Source organism: Castanea sativa, chromosome 9 (genome assembly GCF_040712315.1).
Source record: "Castanea sativa cultivar Marrone di Chiusa Pesio chromosome 9, ASM4071231v1".
NCBI lineage: Eukaryota > Viridiplantae > Streptophyta > Magnoliopsida > Fagales > Fagaceae > Castanea > Castanea sativa.
The window spans coordinates 19,143,324-19,166,014 of NC_134021.1; the positions used below are offsets into that span (position 1 = coordinate 19,143,324).

Genomic DNA, 22,691 nt, shown 5'->3' on the forward strand with positions numbered 1-22,691 from the left:
TCTTTCAGTAGTTCAGTAATCAGTAATTAGGAGTGTATATATCTCTGCTGAATATATAATTACGTATTATCCTTGTTGATATTAAGAGAGGGTAGGATTCTTTAGTTTTCCTTATAATTTATATTCATAATAAAATTTTCTCACATATCTTTGGCTAACAATTTTAAGTCAAGTTAGGTCCTTGATGCTTCAATCTTTTTATCTTTGCTCTTTCCTGGAAAGTAAGTTAGTCCATTATCATTGAGAAATAACTTGCGAGAGCTTTGCTTTTTGTACTTCTTTTGCTTTCAATCTATAACTTATTTCATCTATGAGGAAATGGCCATGTACGCTTTACCAATGGGTCTAAGATGGATTTATTACAGCTCCATGTAGATACTTTCAGTTATGCATTTGGTACTCGTTTCTTTTCACACTTTATAACTAGACTTTGTCAAAGAATTGATGAATTTGGCCAACGAGTTCAAGACTCATTGGATGTGTGTAAGTTACCAATTGTTTTAGATTAATTAGTGAATTCGGTTTTGGGATCCTTATCGATTTAGGCTAATGAAATGGGTTTGTATGCTGGAGGCAGTTGCTTAACAATCTGCTGCAGGAGACCACCTTTGGGAAGGAAATGGAGGAGAGAGTGTTCATTGGCAGTGATGAGGGTGATTTTACAAGTTACTAATACCTTAAGAAGGCTGACGGGAGTATCAAGCCCGTCAGCCCTTGTCAATAAAACGTCTCCTTTTGGCGTCCATGACTACACCTCATGTCTGACGGCGTTGGGCTGAAGGAAGAAAAGATGGAGTCAAAGCTAACGGTCCTATGCTGACGACCTTGCTGGTGGCATACATAGGCTGACGACCTTTCTGGTGGCCTACGTAGGTTGACGACCTCACCAAATACATACATAGGCTGACGACCTTAATAAGTAAAAGCTGAAGGGAATAACCCAACCTTCATCCATAGCTTGTTTTGTCCACCATGTACGTGCATATAAGGAAAGTTCTTGCGCTACACATTTGGCCTTAGTCAAGAAGATTCATATAAGGAAAAGAACTCTAAGAGATACGAAATTCCACGAGTTACTCTCCTAGAAGGAAAGGACTTCTTGACCAAGGCGTGAATTTCGGCCCTACGCTACTATATATACCCCAAAACCCTCATAAAGCAAGGTACGCATAATTAACTCGACTCTGGCATTCTAGGGTTGTAAACAAACTCTAACTTGACTTTCGGAGGGTTTTTGGCCCACACCACACCAGTGCCCTTTGTTGGTCTTGTCTGTTGTTGTGCAGGTGTTGTTTCGAGTAAGGTGAGGACCACGTGACAACTGGTGGATTTTCGTTCGTCATCAGTTGGCGCCGTCTGTGGGAAAGAGATTATTTAGCCATTGCTCTATTCCTGAGACAAAAAGTTGCATGGTACTCACTCGATCGATGGCAACGAACAACAATCAAGACGACGAACCGCACGCCACAGCTCTAGAGAGGCAAGTCCAAACGCTTGCAGCGGCGGTTGAGCGCCTCACCAAGCAGAATCATGATTTAGAAGAACAATTGCGACAAAGGAATGCACACCCAAGTGCACTAGAGGAAGACCAGGAGGGTGCTAGTCCGAAAGGAAGGAATGCGGAAGGGTCTGAGGGTAGCAACGCTCCGACTAGACCGGAGCGGCAAGAGACCAACCGGCCATCCATCTCGGACACCCTGCCGACTCACATAGCAGCTGAGATGCAGGAGATGAGGGAACGTATGGATGCGATGATGAACGCCCTTAGAGGACGAGTATCCAGCGACCTAGACGACCTAGTCCATAGAACGGATTCGCCTTTCACAGCGCTCATGAATTCATGCCCCCTTCCTCCAAAGTTTCGCATGCCTCACGTGGAGAATTACAATGGATCCAAGGACCCATTGGATCACTTGGAATCTTTCAGAACCCTAATGCATCTTCAGGGCGTACCGGATGAAATCATGTGCAGGGCTTTTCTCACCACTCTGAAAGGGCCTGCGAGGGACTGGTACAGTAGGCTGACGCCTAATTCCATCAGCACTTTTAAGGAATTAGGAGCACAGTTCGTATCACACTTTATCGGGAGTCACCGGCATAAGAAGTCTACTGCTTGTATATTGAATATTAAGCAACGAGAAAACGAGACATTAAGATCATACATAGCCCGCTTTAACAAGGAAGCCCTCTCGATAAACGAGGCAGATGACAAGATACTTGTGGCAGCATTCACAAACGGGCTTCGAAAGGGTAAGTTCTTGTTCTCTCTATGCAAGAATGACCCAAAGACTATGTCTGATGTGTTTTATAGGGCGACGAAGTATATGAACGCAGAGGATGCCTTGCTAGCACGAGAGGACAAGCCCAGAAAGAGGGAAAGACAGGAAGATGCTCAACCGGACAAAGGGCGAAAAATGGCAAGAACCAAAGAACGACGAGAAGATCGACGACCCAAATCGCCTATGGGAAGATTCACGAACTTCACTCCCCTAAACGCTTCTAACGACGAGGTACTAATGCAAATTAAAGATGAAGAAACTTTGGCCTTTCCTGGCAAACTGAAGGGAGATCCCAACAGGAGACCAAGGGACAAATACTACTGGTTTCATCAAGATCATGGCCATGACACCGCTGATTGCTACGATTTGAAATAGCAAATAGAAGCTCTTATTAGACGAGAAAGGCTACAGAGGTTCGTCAGCAAGGAGAGGGCAGACCCGCCACAAAATCAAGCCCTTCGACGAGACAATGATCGCCCCAGGCAACCCATAGGAGATATAAGGATGATTGTAGGGGGCACCATGACCGTCGGGTCGTCCAAGAAAGCCCGAAAGACATACCTCAAAACGGTTCAGAACATCCAGATGACAAGTTCCGCGCCCAAAATGACACGGATTGACAATCCCCCCATTGGATTCTCAGAAGAAGAAGCCCGGCATCTTCACCATCCCCATAACGACGCGCTGGTCGTCACCATACAGGCAGGAGACTATAACATACACCGAGTCCTCGTCGACAACGGTAGTTCAGCAGACATCCTCTACTACCCCGCTTTCCAACAAATGAGAATTGAAAGGGAACGACTGCATCTGACTAATGCCCCGCTCGTTGGCTTTGGAGGAGCGAGGGTATTTCCACTTGGCGTTGTCACTTTGGCAGTAACCGTTGGAGACTATCCACAGCGTATTACCAAGAATATGACATTCCTTGTAGTCGATTGCTCGTCAACCTACAATGCCATCATAGGACGTCCAACCCTCAACTCATAGAAAGCCGTAACATCGACATACCATTTGATGATAAAATTCCCAACTGATTATGGAATTGGAGAATTAAGAGGAGATCAAGTATTCGCACGCGAATGTTACGTAGCCATGATAGAGATGGACAACCACATTCAGGCCATGAACATAGAGGAACGTCAGGTGGTGACAGAGCCCGTCGAGAGGCTTAAAGACGTACCTCTTGACGAATCTCACCCGGAGCGGACGACCAAAATCGGCACCCTGGCAGACCCGACGGTACGTCAAGAGCTCGCGACTTTCTTAAAAGAAAACCAGGACGTGTTCGCATGGAGCCACGAAGACATGCCAGGAATCGACCCGTCAGTCATGGTACACAGGTTGAACGTGTCGCCATCTTTCCCGCCCGTCCGACAAAAGAAAAGAATCTTCGCTCAAGAAAGAGATCAAGCAGTAGCAGAAGAAGTACGCAAACTACAAGAGGCGAGATTTATCAGGGAATTTTACTACCCTAATTGGTTGGCAAACGTCGTAATGGTCAAAAAGAACAACGGAAAATGGAGGATGTGTGTCGACTTCATGGACCTAAACAAAGCATGCCCTAAGGATAGCTACCCCCTCCCACAGGTCGACATCCTGGTGGACTCTACGGCCCAACATCAGCTACTGAGCTTCATGGATGCATTTTTCGGATATAACCAAATCCGAATGGACAAAGCTGATCAAGAGAAGACTTCGTTCGTAACAAGCCAAGGCCTTTTTTGCTACAAAGTCATGCCTTTTGGCTTGAAAAACGCTAGCGCAACCTATCAGAGGCTCATGAACAAGATATTTGCACGACAGATTGGAAGAAACGTCCAAGTATATGTTGACGACATGCTAGTCAAAAGTCGAAGAGAAGAAGATCATCTGAAGGATCTCAAAGAAACCTTTGACACTTTTCGCTCCTACAACATGAAGCTCAATCTACACAAGTGTGCCTTTGGAGTGACGGCGGGAAAGTTCTTAGGGTACATGGTATCCCAAAGAGGCATCGAGGCCAACCCGGACAAGATTCGAGCCATAATGGGGATGACACCTCCTAAAAATATGAAGGAAGTACAAAGCCTTAATGGCAGGGTCGCCGCACTTAATAGATTCGTGTCAAGGGCAACAGATGGATGTCTACCATTCTTCCGCACACTAAAAAAATCCTTTGAATGGACGGCCGAATGTCAACAAGCGTTCGAGGACTTGAAGGTCTACCTCTCTTCGCCGCCGTTACTAAGTCCATCGCAACTAGGAGAAGAGTTATTCCTTTACTTGGCCGTCTCCCGGACTGCCGTCAGTGCAGCCTTAGTTAGAGAAGACGATAGGGTCCAAAGGCCCGTGTACTATGCGAGCAAGGCACTGCATGGTGCAGAAGAGAGATATCCCCCCATGGAAAAACTCTTCTTCGCTCTGGTCACAGCGGCCCGAAAACTCAAGCCATACTTCCAAGCCCATACGATAGTCGTCCTAACTGACAAACCTTTACAGCGAGCAATGGGCAGCCCTGGAGCCGCCGGACGAATGGCATTGTGGTCAATAGAGTTGAGCGAATTTGACATACAATATCGCCCCCGCACCGCCATCAAGGGACAAACGGTTGCCGACTTCATTGCAGAACTCACCAGCGCGAAAGGCGAGGAGGCAGAAAATCCACAATTGAACGTTTTTACAGACAGGTCGTCCAACAAGAAGGCTAGTGGAGCGAGGGTCGTGCTTAAATCTCCAGAAGGCGACGAGATTGAATGTATGATTCGTCTCGATTTTCCTACAACTAATAATGAAGCTGAGTACGAAGCCCTGATAGCAGGTTTAGACCTTGTCAAAGCTGTAAAGGCCGCGAACGTAGTTATTCATTGCGACTCCCAGGTCGTTACAAGCCAAGTGAATGGCGAGTACGAGTGCAAGGGCGAAAAAATGAAGAAGTATTGGGAGCAAGCAAAGATAAGGATGGATGGGCTGTAAGCCAAGATAGTCCAAATCCCAAGGGGAGAAAACAAGTAGGCCGACCGTCTTGCCAAACCGCGTCTGCAGAGTCTATGGTAACTATCGACAAGGTGCTCTCTTTTATACAGCCTTCACCGCTAATAGACGTTCTCAATATACTGGAAATTGGTTCCGAAAACAATTGGACCACCCCCCTGATCTCATACCTAAAAGATGGTACGCTACCTGATAGGAAGGATGCCGCAAGGAAACTGAAGGTCCAGTCAGCACGGTTCATTTTGATAAAGGACATCCTGTATAAGAGGGGCTTCTCTCGACCGTACTTAAGATGTTTAGGCCCTGAAGAAGCAAATTACGTTATGAGAGAAGTACACGAGGGAATATGCGGCAACCACTCAGGGTCGCGGTCATTAGTACAAAAGTTGATTTGAGCTAGCTACTACTGGCCGACAATGCAAAATGACGCTCAGGTTTATTTAAAAGCTTGCGACAAATGTCAAAGGTTCAGCAATTTCATTAGATAGCCGACGGAAGAATTGACCCCCATAACCGCCCCATGGCCATTCGCCCAGTGGGGATTAGATATCATGGGACCATTCCCAATAGCAGCAAAGCAGCTGAAGTTCCTCGTTGTCGGCATTGATTACTTCACCAAATGGGTCGAAACTGAAGCCTTAGCCACGATCACTAAAAAGAATGTACGGAGTTTCGTATGGAAAAACATTGTTTGCAGGTACGGAATTCCAAGAGTCTTGATCTCGGACAACGGTAAACAATTTGACAACAACTCCTTCCGGACCTTCTGCTTAGAGCTAGGAATCAAGAACCACTATTCCTCCCCAGCCCATCCTCAAGCAAATGGGCAGGTTGAAGTCACGAACCGATCTTTGCTTCAAATCATCAAGACTCGGCTCGAGGGGGCAAAGGGCATATGGCCTGAGGAGCTGCCCAGCGTACTATGGGCGTACAGAACGACAGTAAGGACTCCCACGGGGGAAACTCCATTCCAACTAACATACGGGAGTGAAGCGGTCATCCCGACCAAGGTAGGACTCACGAGTTACAGGATGGACAATCATGACGAGGGAAGAAATGACCAAGAGCTACGTTTACAGCTGGATCTAGTTAGCGAGGTAAGGGTGATGGCTGAGCAAAGACTCGCACGATACCAGGACCCCATGGCCAAGCATTACAACTCCCGAGTCAAGCGCCGAGACTTCAAAGTCGGAGACCTCGTTTTAAGAAAAGTGATGGGCGCTGCCAAAGATCCTGCACAAGGAAAGCTTGGCCCAAACTGGGAAGGGCCCTACAAGATTACATCATGGCTAAGAAAGGGCATTTATCACTTAGAAACGCTTGACGGACAGAGGCTACGACACCCATGGAACGCCGAGCATCTCAGAAAGTACTACCAGTAAAAGATAGCAAGCAGAACACTACTCCGCATTGCCAGTTTACTTTTTTTTTTTTTATCTGTCCTAATTTATTCATGTCTACTATATGTTTTAAGCTCAAAGGGCTGAAAGTTTATTCTTTTTCGAACAAAGTTCTACTTATGCATTCATCATAATAAGAGGAGTTTTATTCATAAACGACTAGTAAATTTATTATGTTTTCAAGGAAACAGCAAGTCCACAAGGTGGACGACCTTATGGTCAAGTCCACAAGGTGGACGACCCTATTGCCAAGTCCACAAAGTGGACGACCTTATGGCTAAGTCCACAAAGTGGACGACCCTATGGCCAAGTCCACAAAGTGGACGACCCTATTGCCAAGTCCACAAGGTCCATAAGGTGGACGACCTTATGGCCAAGTCCACAAACTGGACGACCCTATTGCCAAGTCCACAAAGTGGACGACCTTATGACTAAGTCCACAAAGTGGACGACCCTATTGCCAAGATCACAAAGTGGATGACCTTGTTGCTAAGTCCACAAAGTGGACGACCGTATTGCTAAAATCCACAAAAGTGAACGACATTATGGACAGGGGCAACAAAGTGACGGGATCAATGTAACGTCAGCAAAGTGACTGGATCAACCTACAAAATAAATAAACTCTAAACTAGAATCCATGAAGTTGATAAATAATTAGCAGAGAAAAAGTTGAACCCGTTGCCTACCAAGGAGAAAAAGTTGACAACGTCACATATAAAGTGACGGATATATGGCCACAACTCAAAATAATGTGATCGGCCAAAAGAAAGCTAACGGCGTTAAGTAACGGATATACGGCAAACAAAAAAGTCGTACCGAATCAACTAAGAAATGTGACAACGTTACAAGTTAACGGGAATACAGCTAAGTTTTAATCCGACACCGTCGCCCATAAGGCTGACGGATTGGTGAAAACAGCTTGAGGTCTGAGCTAAAAGGCGCTTGACGCCGTTATTACTTGGATAAATAAGTGAAACAACGCTATCATCCATATGCTGACGGGGTTATCACAAGCAAGTAATTTTTAACATAAAATATAAAAAGAGAGAAACATGCTTCGAATACGAAACAACACATTAAAATTAATGCAAACAATGTCTTTACAAAAGCCCAAAAAAAAAAACGGGCGTCAAGCATTAAAGTTCGTCTACACCTTTAAAAAAAAAAGAAGGGAAAAAGTGCTAAGGTTCATGAAGTTGGATCTTGAGGCCTTCCGTCATCTTCGGCGAGAAAGGGCTGGGCGCAAGGGAGAGAAGGGCTGACGGCGCCTGGATCGTTGTCATGAGCACTTGCTGGAGTCAAAGTGTCGGGCTGGTTCGCGGCTGGCTGGGCAAGAACAACACTGCTATCTCTCTGGTTAGCATCGTCACCTTCCTCATTGACGACGTCGCCTGCAGGGGTTGACGGGATAGACTCATCCACGGAAATCTTGGATAAATCCAAGTTAGGATAAACGGACTTTACTTGTTGTAAGCAGTCCTCAAACCCGTCACCATAGTAGGCGGCATAAGAGTCTATGAAGGATGACGAGTCCTTAAACTCTGCCACAGCGTCGCTCTTGGCTGTTTCCACCTGGACTAAGATGGACTTCAGCTCCGTCTCCGCCGTAAGCTTGGCTTCTTCTTCCAGTGTCCGTAGACGGACTTCGTCAGCCAGCTTCTCCTTCAAGTCCTTCAGCTCCGTACCTAGGACACGGTTCGCATCCTTGTACTGCGCTTGGCCGTCAACCAAGTACTTGATACGCTCATGCAGACGGGCGGTCACGCCCTCCTTGGCAGAGCACCTCTCTGACAAAGCCTTCATGCGAACCATAGCCTGCATGGCCGAAGAAATAACAGCGTCAAATATTGAAACTAGTCGGGCACTAAAGTAAAGAGAGAAGCATACCCTAGTGAGATCAAACAGCCCTGATGCCCCTATCTTGTCAGTAGCCTGCTCGGCACAGGGGTCCATCTCTTCATCCTTTAAAAAGGACTCTGTCACCTCCACAGCATAGTCTTTGTGGGTTAAAAGGCGACGCACGGATCCTTGGGTGACGGGGCTTGACGAGGTCATCGGCCCTTTACCAGCTCCATGGACGGACCTGGGAGGTGACGGCCTCTTTGAAGATCTGTCCCCAGGAGTCATAGTAACCCTCTTCCCGGGACGATCATCCTTGCCGTCAGGCTTCCTTTTGGCTCCTGTCCTCCCGACGGGCTTCGGGGCAGACGGTGGTGTCAGCTCACCCCTCGTCTTCTCCTGCTCCTTCTTCTTGGCCGCAGCGGCAGCTCGCACTCTTTGCCTAGCTGACTCCATTTCTGTGGAAAATAGAGATGGTTTAAAAAAAAAAGAAAAAAAGGGAGACAACGTCAGGATACTCACGCCGACGAGAATAAGCGTTTAATTTACAAGCCTCTACCATCGGCTCGGGACCGCCGCAATACAAGTGCAGAGTATCTAGCGTGATTAAGTCCCGACACTTTCGCTCGTCCAAGGGGATGGCCGTCACTCGACGAATAAAATCCTCTTGTTCCGTAGTAATGCGCGGACGATTGTTAGCTACAATAAAAGAAGACGGGTTAGAGGACCGAATAGGTAGACGAAGCAAGAAAGCCGACGGGACTAACCTGAATTTCTAACATATGCCCAGGTGTTGTCAAAACCATTAGGCATTGACTCCCATTCCTCCTGACAGCATACCCAATTCATCCCCTCTACAAAGAAATATCTGCCCTTCCACTTTCTATTGGAATCGAGCATGTCTGACACCAATTTTAACTCTTTTTCTCTCACTGCAAAATGATACACCCCCTTTGACGAGGAGATATGCTGAGGGCGGTAGCACCAAAAAAACTCGTCCAGGGTTAACTGTCAATTCCCACCACTCAGACAACCCCACAAGATCTCGGCACCAATAAAGGTTCGCCAGGTGTTAGGGGCAATCTGACTAACGGATATCCCCAGAAAATTAGTCAGTTGACGATGCAACGCCGTCAGTGGTAGCCTTAATCCGACAGCGAACATGGCATCATACATGCCGACATCCGCGGTTCGTCCCGAATAACACCTCTCACCTTCCTCGGGAAGGCGGATAGGGATGTCGTTTGGTATTTGGTAACGGGATCGCAAACTTTTGAAAACATTTTCCAACATCTTCGGAAGGAACTTGTTGACGGACCATTCGGGGGGTAGTATGAAAGGACGATCATCACCAGAAGCTCCTGAGGTACTCTCTAAGGTTTCCTCGTCACCGTCACCCCACCCCCGTCACTAGTACTTCCTTTTTCTTCATAGATCCTCTGGTCTCCGTCATCTACCCTCTCTTTTCCACCGTCCTCGCTCACCTCACTTTCTCTAGAACTCCCTACTTCCCCGTCAGAAGAAGGAGTTGATAGTTCCCTTTCTGACGACCAGGATAGGCCCTCCGCGGGCTCACGGCCTGATTGGAAGACCTCGTCATAACCCGCTCCGTCGCGGATCGACGATTGATCACTCGTCGTCTCCCTAAACATCTGACTACCTACAAACGACGGGTTTTTTATTCTAAGAACCTAGGCAAACGACTTCACTAAAGGGAATTACCAGAAAAATAAAAAAGGTAAAGTAAAGGGAACTTACGAGTAAAAGGACGGTCTCAAGAAGCCGACGGCAATCTGGTTGACGGAGTGAAAAGATGAGCAGTGACGTTCTCTTTCTCTCGAAATCAACAGTGTGTGAAAAGTTGGAAATAAGTGGAAAAATGAAATATATATAGGCGAAAGGGGGCACGAAAGACGAAGCGACACGCTCGTCCAGACACGGAGCCAATCAGTCCAAGCCATGAGTCCCACCATTTAATGAAGATGGCACGAATTACCACGCATGAATGGTTTCCCCATAACGTCAACTCCATAACCCGTCAGCTAAAGCTGACGAGGTCACGGAGTAAAGGACAGCTGATGAGGGTGATTTTACAAGTTACTAATACCTTAAGAAGGCTGACGGGAGTATCAAGCCCGTCAGCCCTTGTCAATAAAACGTCTCCTTTGGGCGTCTATGGCTGCACCTCATGTCTGATGGCGTTGTGCTAAAGGAAGAAAGGATGGAGTCAAAGCTGAAGGTCCTATGCTAACGACCTTGCTGGTGGCATACATAGGCTGACGACCTTTCTGGTGGCCTACGTAAGTTGACAACCTCACCAAATACATACATAGGCTGACGACCTTAATAAGTAAAAGCTGAAGGGAATAACCCAACCTTCATCCATAGCTTGTTTTGTCCACCATGTACGTGCATATAAGGAAAGTTCTTGCGCTACACGTTTGACCTTAGTCAAGAAGATTCATATAAGGAAAAGAACTCTAAGAGATACGAAATTCCACGAGTTACTCTCCTAGAAGGAAAGGACTTCTTGACCAAGGCGTGAATTTCGGCCCTACGCTACTATATATACCCCCAAAACCCTCATAAAGCAAGGTACGCATAATTAACTCGACTCTGGCATTCTAGGGTTGTAAACAGACTCTAACTTGACCTTCGGAGGGTTTTTGGCCGGCACCACACCGGTGCCCTTTGTTGGTCTTGTCTGTTGTTGTGCAGGTGTTGTTTCGAGTAAGGTGAGGACCACGTGACAACTGGTGGATTTTCGTTCGTCATCAGGCAGCATATAAGTTGATGGTTTTCACTAAATTTGGCCGAGGAGGGGAAAGGTGTACGTCCACCTAGAAGTCTCAGACTTGTTAATTCTTTGAGTAGTGTTTGTAATCTTGGCCAAAGTTCATTAGACTGGACACAATGCGGACACGTGACCAATTTTGGACTTGTGACTAAATAGTGTTGGGTCTTGCACTAGAGCATTGGATCCAAGCCAAACTCTGCAATCTTAATTTTTCAGCTGGTGTGGCAATGCTGTCAAGTATGCCACTGCCAGCAACTCATAACTCAGTAATTCAGAATTTGGTTGTTAACTGTTAAGGAAAAAAGAAAATGAAATATAGATAGATGCCTACCTGAAGAACCAAATAAATTGGTGTTTGCATCAAGTTGTTTGGGAGGCAGATAGGCTGGCAGCTTCTCTCATCTATATGTAGGCCTGCTGCTTGCCTTTATCAAACCATAAGTGTGCTGCCTAATTATCCTCTCTGGTATAATAGTTTATTGCTTCAATGAGGATTCATTGTTGATTTATGTTGGAAAATTGTAAAAAGAATAATTGATCAACTAGTATAGTATTGAATTAATATATAAATTTGTAAGTATATTAAACAGTGAAATTAATACAATGCAATTCGTTAAAAAAAAAAAGTTCAGTAAATGCAAAGTTTGTTTTTGTTTTTTGTGTTTTTTTTTTTAAATGACAAAAAATAGTCTTGGAATTGACATCTTGGTTATTCCTGAAACGAGTGGAAGCAACACCAGGCTGCCGTGTATATATTAGAGGGAAAGGATCAATAAAGAATTAAATAGCCCATTTATAAATGCTAATATTAAAAGATAATGTGATTATTTGATTAAAACAACTTAACATTAATAACATACGTGTTCCTAATAAAACTATGCAATCCCCCTTTTTTTTTGGGGGGAGGGGGGGGGGGGGGGATGGGTAGATAGTGGAGGAGGAGAAGGTGGGGTCCAAACTTCCAACCATAAACATGGAGCACCATAAAGAATGCTATTATCACTAGACTATCACTTAAAATTAAACCTCTTTTTTTTGGCAAATTTGGTACAGTTTGGTTATTATAATTATGTGAAGAGCATGATATTATTATAATAAATCTTGCTCCAATAAACTATGTTTATATGGATGAAGGTCCTCTAGAGTTTTTGGGAAATTTTGCTTTACCACGCAGAGAACTTTTAATTTTGACACTTCTATGATAATAAATATCATTATTTCACTAGCAAAACTTGCTTTAAAAATAAAAATAAAAATAAAAAACCTTGAGACCCAAGTAACATTATGTTTGCAGAGATAAAGAATCATCCCCCCCCCCCCCTCCCCTTCCATAAATCTCCAAAATTACACTAAAACCATTTTCCTGAAATTCTTCAAATTATTTAGAGTTCCTCCTAGGTTGTCAGCTATAAAATCATCCAAAAATAAAAAATGTCACAATTGGAGAAAGAATTTGAATCCTAAATATTTCTATTGGAAAAATTAATTAACGTAAGTACAAAACTTTTGACTGTTTATATGCATTTTGAATACACTATTATAGGAGCACACATGCAACTTCTCAACCTCAGCATACTTTTTGATAACATGCCAGGAACAATAAATTCATAATATTTTCATAATAAATTATATTCCTTGGCACTATATTTATAATGGATTTAACCCGTAAATTTGAGAAATTAAACATTGTCCTTTCAACCAATAAGAAGTTATATAGTATCAAGTATCAACTTCTAACCTATGGATCTTCTTCTTCTTCTCAACCAAAAAAAAAAAATCTATGGAGTTCACATAATCACTGAAATCCTTAATGATTTATTTGTATTGATTAAGAGAATCACGTGGATGGACCAATACAAATACTGAATAATTTCTCCTAAACTTCATTTCATTGAAAGAAAATTAAGAAGAGAAACAATTTTATAGCAAGGCTCTTTACTAACTCCATTCTTTCTTTCTTTTTTTGGGACCAAAATTGCTGTACAGTTTCCTATATTTAGTTAGTTATTTCTTTTCTATTTCTTTTTTTGTATTTCTTAAAACACCAATTCTTATTTTCAATTTAATTTTATTATTGGTATGTTTGATCTAATTTACAATTTACATATAATTATTGATTAAGTCTGTGTTGTACGGGCACAATACTAGATAGTAATACAATTAGCAATCAGCAATCTGCCTCCTTTACCATGTCCTTTTATGTAAATAAAAAATGGATCAATTAGAATGAAAACGATTGCCTGGACCATCCATCATGCTGATCTACACCGAACCACTCCATTTTTCCATTCATTTATATGAGAGAAAATGTCTTTGATGCAAGGCTAGCGACAATGACGGTTAACTAGAATTAGAGAGAGACGTTAAAGAAAATGTATCTCGTATATCAGATATATATTTTCTTCCTCTCACAACGTGAGTCAAAAAGCGTTGTGAGAGTAAAAATTAATTAATAACAAGGGCAAACATGCTCCGGGTGAGAATTTGGGTCGCTTTTTGGTAAGCCCCCATTACCTACCAAAGTGCCAATACTTATGATTTTACAAGTTCGAGACTTCAAGCCATCAAAACCTGGTTGAAACATTCAGCTTACATACTGACCATTTAAAGCCACCAAAAGGTAGAAAACATTATGCGTGTGCAGGCACTCTATTATGCATCACTCTGAATATATTAAATATCTCCAACGAAAAAAAAATTAAAAAAAAATGCTTGAGATAGTCAAGAGAATCCAGATATGACCTACACAGTTTTAAAAAATATGGAACATGTGGTACCTAAAGAAAATGTGTTCCATTGTCTTTAGGCCTAATACTTGCACCATTAATATATTATATATATATTCCACACTTCTCAAAAGTCACTAACACAAGAATAAATCCAATGAATGTATTAAGTTTACAGGAAAAACTGACCTCAACAAACCTAAACTCAACTATATAGCTTTTTTTTTTTTTCCTTTTTCTTTTTGGTTTATTTTTTTTCCCTTTTTGTCTTTCTGTTCCAAAAAAAGAAAACAAAAAACAAAACAAAAAATAGAAGAAAAAAAACCCACCCGAAAGCTCATCACCAAGAACTGTTAGCCTATTATCTCTTGTAGCTGTGCTGAATTGAGATGGATGGCAAGGTATTTTCAGCCAGAATTTCCAGAGCAGAGCAGAAACACTTCAGACCGGCAATAATGAGAGAGCTCAGCGTCCTGTTTTTGCACGTTTCATGCCACTTGAATTGAAAGGAGAGACACTACCGCTTGGCCCAGGACTCTCTTCTCTGAAATTTGAATTTAGCATAGCTAATTCACGCAACTGCTGCCTCTTAATAAAATCCTGAGATTCGTCCTGCATATTGAAGGTTACATCCCCCAGCCAAAAAAAGATGAGAGACAAAGATGGAAAGCTTATGTCAAAACTAAGGACAACAATGCTACTAGTTAATATATTTAAGGGGAATTGAGTGAAAACTACAGCACATAACTTCTATAAGTAAGAATTTTATGTGGGGAAAGAGGGATGTGCATGACTCAACCGAGCAGACTTTGAAATTCTGCTGATTGTTTAACTTGTTCCTTAACTGAGATTGTAAGGCTGTGAGTGGGAGCAACTTACACAAGAATTAATTCTACTTGCTAAGTCAATTTCTAGTGAAAATTTTCAAAGAGATATGGTGAGCAGAAAGTGTCCTCAACTGAATGCTTGTCTCTTGAGTCTTGACCACCAAAATGGCCCTAATTCTTATTAAAAAAAACAGATGCTAAGAAAAGAAAAACTGCTTCAAGTTAACCTCAAGCTTGAGCAGAAGGCTATACCAAGGAAAACCATAGGAATTTACTAGAGAGTCAGTGAGACTATTTGCTTCCATTGCTCCCTAAAATAATTCTCATCATATGGAAGAGCAGACTCCTCTGTAGCTTAATCACACAAATGCCTCAATTTTGATCAAATTTTCCAACTATGTGCTGTCTTAAAGAACGAGTAAACATATCCAACGAACGATACATGTTACAAATAATGGAAATAATCATCTGCAATAAAACTATGTCCAATTTCAAAACATAAAACGATAAGAAGAACTAGGTTAGAGGTACATACCACAGGTTTGAGCAATTCTTCAATAATTTCCTGTGCCTGCCTCAGCCTTATATCAACAACATTGGCAGGTAAATCAGCCTCAATTAAGATGTGGAGTGGTTCATTCAGGTGCTCATAGCCTGGCCTTCCCCTTAGCTTTTCTTCCTTGAGATTGAAAAGAACATAAAATAATTTAACATGCAAATTAAAACCAATCTTGAACATAAACGATATCACATCAAATGGCCCATTAAGAAATGCATTATATTTCCATGCCAGTTTTGCCTGAATCATCATTGAAAAAAAATGCATTTCTAATAGCGGCAGAACTGGAAAGAGTGGTGTGGGTGTGTATTACCTTGTCAGGATCCTTTATTGACCCTTTCCCTCTAATATATACACGGCAGCCTGTTGTTGCTTCCACTCGTTTCAGGGAATTGCCTCTTGGTCCCAGAAGCCGCCCAACAAAATTGAACTAAACATCCATAAAGAAACAAGTACTTCAGGTGTTACTAGTTAAAAAGTTCTGCTTCTAAATTGGTGGAACATGCAAATAAAGGCAATCACATTTAACTTCATACACTAGCATTCTGTTTAAGGCTTACATTTGGGTAAGTATCAACTGGAATTTCCAAACGCAAAATTCTCTTGACAGTGTAGGAACTAGGGCTTGCTGGTGCACCTTGCCAGTCCATTGTCATTCCAGGGGGTCCACTTAATCTCTGTTATGTGATGAAAGATGCTTAAAATTTTATATAAAGACGCTCAAAAGGAAAGAATTCACGAAAAAAAATAGGGAGAGAAAAACAATAGCATGTGGTTTTCCAGATGCAGAACATTCAATAAATATTCTTATGGATAGAGCAGAATATAAGCAGAAAGGATCAATGCAGACAGCAAAAATAATCTTACTTATCAAAAAAAAAAAAATCCAAGTTTTAAGCTAAGACTATATTAAGGCAGCCAACAACAGCGTGGACCAGAGATGTACATGCAAACAAAGCATATCAAAACATATCATGAACTGCAACAACCCTCACATAACTCCAAAAGACAAAAATAATAGTAAGGTCAGACAGATAACTCATTCTTTTTTTTCTTTGCACTAGCCCAGCGCCAGCCTAGATCAGAAATGGATACACCTAATGAATCTTGTGACATACAGATAAAGTATATCATCGTGAAAAAATAAGACAGTCCTCTGGAGTGCTTAAATTACATGTGAAAATCAGGTTGCTCATTAAGTCAAGCATACTTTTTACTTGTCTAACTTTCCCACCTTCACAATACTTGTGAGCTTGAACTGATATTGGCAGTCTTATACCTTGTAGACCATGTATTTCCAGAATGATAGGAGGTGAACATTAAAATAACATCAGTTTATTCAAGTGTGTGAATATTAAAAAATAATGGATTGAAGGGAGGAAAAAAAAAAAAAAAAAAGTACTCTCACTGTCTCACAGAGCAATGGCTGAGGAGTAAAAATCGACATATATATGTTCATCATTTTTCTTTTTTATTTATAAACAAAAAATAGTTTATTATAAAGAAACCTTATATGCGTGGGATGTGAACATCAGATACAACAGCAACTATTATTTTCATCAATTTAAAGCTCCTCTCTCAAATCAAGTCCTCATTATGCTATCAAGTGTAACAGTGCATATCTTGTCACAATAAAGAAAATCAGGGGAAAGTTGTAAACCAGCAAGAGTCACAGAAGTCATATATTTTAGACTGGATGTTTGTGAACTATTCTTTTTTTCTGTTGACCACCCTTCCTTCCAAAGTATCAGTTTATGAAGTAAAAAGTGGGTCAACAAGTCAATAATTTTCTTGGATTCATTCGCTTCAGTACGGTAATGTACAGGACCAGAGTTTTTTTGACCTTTAATGACACAAGTCATTTGTAAAAACTTTAAATGTCCATCCGCTATAATGATCCTTGACCTACACAAAGCAACCATGGACCTCGTCAAAATTTTGACCCCATTCTCAATGAACTGGTTTTTCTTAGCGGATTCCGCTACTTTATACAATTCAATTGGTGTATAAAACGGAATAGGCTTGATCAGTCATTGCTGCAGTCTCAACCCTTATCTTAGTGCCTTCCAATAATACAAATTGGATGTATGAATAACCTACCCAAATTCAATTATGAAGTAAACATTGGATAGAGGAGGAAACACCCCTGACTCAACACAGATCACACATATTGCAAGCTAATTTGTCAGCAGTAGTCAACACTAGATAGGAGAAAAAAAAGGGGGGGGGGGGGGACTTAATATAGATCACGCATATTGCAAGGTTATTTTTCGGTAGTTGCATAGCTTGAAAATCAAGAAACAAAAAAGAGCTAACGGGTACTAAAATGAAATACTAAAAATCAGATAACAATTACCTCCTGAGGAAGGCCATTCCAGCCACCTAATCCTGTCCCAGTGACACTTGAGATGAGGTTTGAAGAAGCCATGGGACTGGGGCTTCTATGCCGAAGCCTATCAAAGTCACTAAAACCTTGGTTGGACATCATTCCAGAAACCCGTAAAATTTCTGCACATTAAAGAGCATTTCATATGAGAAACTGACCCCCATTATTAACAAATATAACACTAAAGAAGGAGGCATTGCCAAAAAGGGAGGAATTTGAAGAACATTGCAGGGTGACAAGCCCCAAAGAGTAAAAGACTGTGATAGAATTTACCTATAATCTAACTTCTGTCTAAGGAGAAATGACACTTTACATGTTGGTACTAATCGTAGAAAGATTGGGAAGTAGATAAAGCTAAATGCATTAGTTCCAATCAGCGAGTAGGCCTACTGAGGACAACTACTCAAATGATCTAGACTCCAGCAGTTCATTTTTGTCTTAAAATCATGTTCTTAAACATAATAGGATTAGAACGCTAGCAAACTCCAACATAACAAAACTAGTGAGTGTTTTATCATCTCCATAGACTGAAACCTACTAGTGAAAGTTTGCCAGATTCTTACCCAGCATTCTCATTACCAACTCTATGATAAAAAATAAATAAATAAAAAAACACTGAAACCCCAAAACATTACAGTCAACATGTGTGATGTTATATTGTCCACCGTAAGCATACAAGTAATTACCGCAGATTTCACCAAAAAAAGTAATTACCGCAGACCACCTATGTCTAGTTCAAACCAACCCCAGTATAAGACCATTTGCCTGCAATCAAATTCACATTCAGTTAAACTACCGTCTCCAGACCATGCATAACAGCATTAGGCCTCTTATTGTAGAAGATGTTACCAATTGCCTGTTTTATACAGATACACCAATTTTCTATGCATAACGGTTGCAATGTATCACACTACACCATACATTGCAACTAAATATGCATAATTTGCTAAAAAATCGAATACTAAGGTATATTTGGGAAATCAAATGAAACTAAACTGATTATTGAGTTGACTCCATTCTACACAAACCAACTTGAGAATTCAGCAACTATCAACAACTCGATAATTAAGATTATATTTTCATGAGACTCCCAACTTCCCCATTGCAAAACATAAATATAACATTACCTAAGATATCATCAAGCCAGGAGTGCAGGGAATTCCAAACTCAAAAGATGGATGCATGATGAAATATAACAATCGTTGTGAAGTACTGCGCAAACCAGTGGCTAAGTTTCATGCAATTAAAAGTTAAAGAACAATCTGACCGATCTAAACCCCATACAAACAGGCACATTTCTTATCCCAGTAACAGTGTTGTAAAGACAGAAAAAGAACAGGAAGAAAAGGTAAACCCCATGAAAAACCCAGATCCAAAATTCAAAGATTTAGGAAGTGACCTTGATTTAACAGCCGGCTACATATCGGAAGGACTTGCATGAAAGGTCCAAGCTTTTGATGTTCTGCTAACAGCTCTGACAAGTACTGACTGCAAAACAACAACCCTACTTAGATCAAAACTCTCAAAGATTTACAAACACACAAAATTAATTCAACAACCTGACCAAAAAGACAATATTTTTGTCTCTCCAAGTCTGTTTGCTTTTCTTTTTTCTTTTTTCTTTTTAATTATATGAATTATTATAATACTAGTTCTTGAGAGACATACCTGTCAACATCTGGGTTGCTTCTAATCTGTGGAGAAGCAGCTCTTGCAGGTGAGAAGTTGGGATTATACAGACCTGACATGGCTTTTCAGCTTTTCTTAGAGAATTTGAACAAACAAAAGAATGGAATGGGAAAAAGGGGTTTTGTTGTTCTTGTTGCAGAAGAAAAAGCGGAAACACAACACCTTCAATAAAGGGAGGTTTGTATTTTGTAATAAGAGAATTAGAAATATAAAAAAAAGAAATGAAAGAGAGAAAGTTCGACAGCTCTCTCTGTCAAATATGCAGAAAGGAAAGGAAAGGCAAATCTTAATTATTTTTCTTCTTCTTTATAATTTCCCTTATATAATCCACCTTTGTTTAAAGGCTTTAGCTTTGAACCCAAAAAAAAAAAAAAAATAGTGAGTTGGGGCAGTGAGAGAGCGATGAGTGGAAACAAGTGGATCTTTTTGGTAGCTAAAATTAAGGTAAGAGGGTAAAGATTCTGTCTGGAGCAGCAAAAATTTTCACAGTGGCCTAGGAAGTAGTAGAGCTGTAGACAGAGAAATAGAGTGAAAAAACATGTTTTTATTATTATTTATTTGTGTTTGTTTTTTACTGTAAAAAACTAAAAATGGCTCAAATGTGAGATTTATATTTTTTATATATATTATTTTAGTGAATAGCAGGTGACTGTGAATGTAGTCATATATATGTAGCAGGTGAGGACACGTGTCAAGCATGCAGAGAATTAAGTGTGGGTTTTTACAGTTACAGTGAGTTAGAAGGGTCCTTGAGACTCGACAGCCCCATTGCCAAAATGATTAATGATGTTTGCCAACGCAGTCTTAGCTGGACACTCTCAGACTACTACTACTACTACCATTGCTCACTGCTCATTGCTCAGCTCTCAACATTTCTTACTACTACGTCGTCGTTTTCTTACTTTGCTCTTTTGTTTTACTTTTTCTTTTTCACTTTCTGCTTCTTTCGCCTCCCTTTTGCCTCACTGATTTGGACATTTTTTGGGTGATTTGGACTGCGCTCATCACCACCATAACCTATCATCTTTGTCCCACAATTATGTTTTGAGTCACAATATTTTTCATTATTTTATTAATATAATAATCCATAATAATTAATGTATAATAACAAAAATAGTATAAACGATGAAAATGATATTACTTTAATTAGAATAAACTATATTAGCATCGAAAAGTGTGGTTTAGTAGTCTTGGATGATGCACAAGACACCCTAAGTATAAAGTCCAAAATTCAAATCCAAATATGGACTCACTTAAGTTACTTCTTTTAGTAATTTAAGATTTACTAGTATCCCCCATAAGGTTAAGAAGTTGTGGTTCACCGTGGTCTCTCTACACCCCAACAGAGCTTCGGACCTAACGGATAAAGTACTATTATGGTCACACCCAAGTAGAATTATCATGTTGGTCGCCCTCTATCTATTCTTCGTTCATAAAAAAATAGAATAAACTATATTAACAATCATAAAAATATTGTCTTAAATATCACTCTTTGTTAACTAATATTATTTATGAATTTAATATGTATTCAATACTTAAGTATGTTGGACTTGACATAAATACGATACGAATTTAAAAATAATCATGTATTGCTTTCATGTTCTATCTAATATTTGAAAAGGACCAAAACTTTTATAAAAAAAAAAAAAAAAACTATATTTTGCTAAAACTTAGAAACATGCTTGCAAATGACTAATCAATGGTTGTCGGATCTTAACGTGGTGACAATTATAAAAGGCATCTTTTTACGCTTAAAGCTTTTTCTTTATCTTTTTTTTATTTCTCATATGGTTGTGTTAAATAAATAGAAGATTGCAATATGGACATTAATACGTGTATCTACCAAAATTCAAAGTGTTTTTTGTTATATGGATTGCGCAAACAATTTGTGTGGTGTATAACTTTTGGCTCGGGGGACCTTAAAGTCAAACTTGTCCTTTCTTTTCTCTCCTAAAAGGTAGAAAATATAAAAGAATGGTCCTAGGAGGGGCATTTTATTATTTTACTTTTCAGACACAAAGACCAACCTTTTCCATAATCAGTGGGGGGAGCGGGATGATGGGGCGGTGTTTAAAGAAGTACGGGTACCTGCCCACCCTATTCTTGCTATAGCCCTATACTATATTAGACTGTCTTCAACAATTTCTGACTTTTCTTGTTTCTTTCTTTCTAGCTATTAGCCACATTCACATAATCTTCATATTTCGTACCCAATTAAGGCCCTATTATCCACATTATCTTCATATTTCATACCCAATTAAGAAACTATTATCTTTTGAGAGGGAAATATGCACGAAATTTCTAAATCTATGAAATGTAGAAATAGAAAAAATATATATATGCGCAAAAAAAAATAATTATATAAAATAATATTTACATGATTCGACAATTTGTCTATGTCCATAAAGTTGCAAGAATTTTACCATTTTTAAAGAAATGCGGCAACATAATTTTCTCTCTAAAAAACAACATAAAACCTTAATCTAAATCCCTAATATTTTATTAAAAACCGTAAAAATATTATTTCGAATTGAGTAATAATTTGAATCAAACACAACTATATTCCACACAGGCCAGTATCGATCATAATATTATGGAATACTTTTTTTTAGAGAGTTTCAACATATGACGTCTACTTCTAATGATGCTCTTTATCATCAGACTAAGACACCAATCAATTTTTGGTATAGGCGGGAATTGAATCTCAGATCTCTTATTCAACCATCAAAGACTTTACTAATTGAGCTAACTGAAACTCACAATATTATGGAATAATTTTTAAGTCAACTTAAAATACAGCATTAACGTCGGGTGAAATATCCAACCTTAATTAAGGTCTTCGATACAAATATAATCATTATCATGAAGATTATTAGTTGTTTTTCTCCTTTAAAAGTTTGTTTTTCCTCTCTCTTGCAAAGATTGAATTGTTTAATACCAAATAATTGTTTTCAAATATCTAGCTTTTTTTGTTTTATTTAAAAAAAAAAAAAAACTTGTTGTATGATATTTACCTGTGTTATATTTGTACAAATTTTAACCAATACTGTGTTTTAACCCCCCACCCCCCACCCCCCCTCCCCCAAAAAAAAAAAAAAAAACCAAAAGGAAAAACTCAGGAAAATGTCATGAAGGAAATTGATTTTTGTTCAGTCATTTGCAACTATTACTCTTTACCTTGTTTGAAATTGATTGAACACTTATTCCATTTCCCAG

At 40.3% G+C, this 22,691-nt stretch overlaps 1 protein-coding gene across 1 annotated transcript; it reads right to left on the bottom strand.

Moving 5' to 3' along the window:
* Nucleotides 1-14,038: 14,038 nt before the first annotated feature.
* Nucleotides 14,039-19,970, bottom strand: LOC142610982 (KH domain-containing protein At3g08620). The gene is made up of 7 exons (XM_075782974.1): nucleotides 19,455-19,970; nucleotides 19,186-19,274; nucleotides 17,757-17,908; nucleotides 15,961-16,077; nucleotides 15,714-15,830; nucleotides 15,377-15,520; nucleotides 14,039-14,626 (listed from the first exon to the last, which is right to left on the bottom strand). The coding sequence occupies exons 1-7, from the start codon at nucleotides 19,532-19,534 to the stop codon at nucleotides 14,480-14,482; spliced, it is 846 nt and encodes a 281-aa protein (XP_075639089.1). The 5' UTR covers nucleotides 19,535-19,970; the 3' UTR covers nucleotides 14,039-14,479.
* Nucleotides 19,971-22,691: the final 2,721 nt, after the last annotated feature.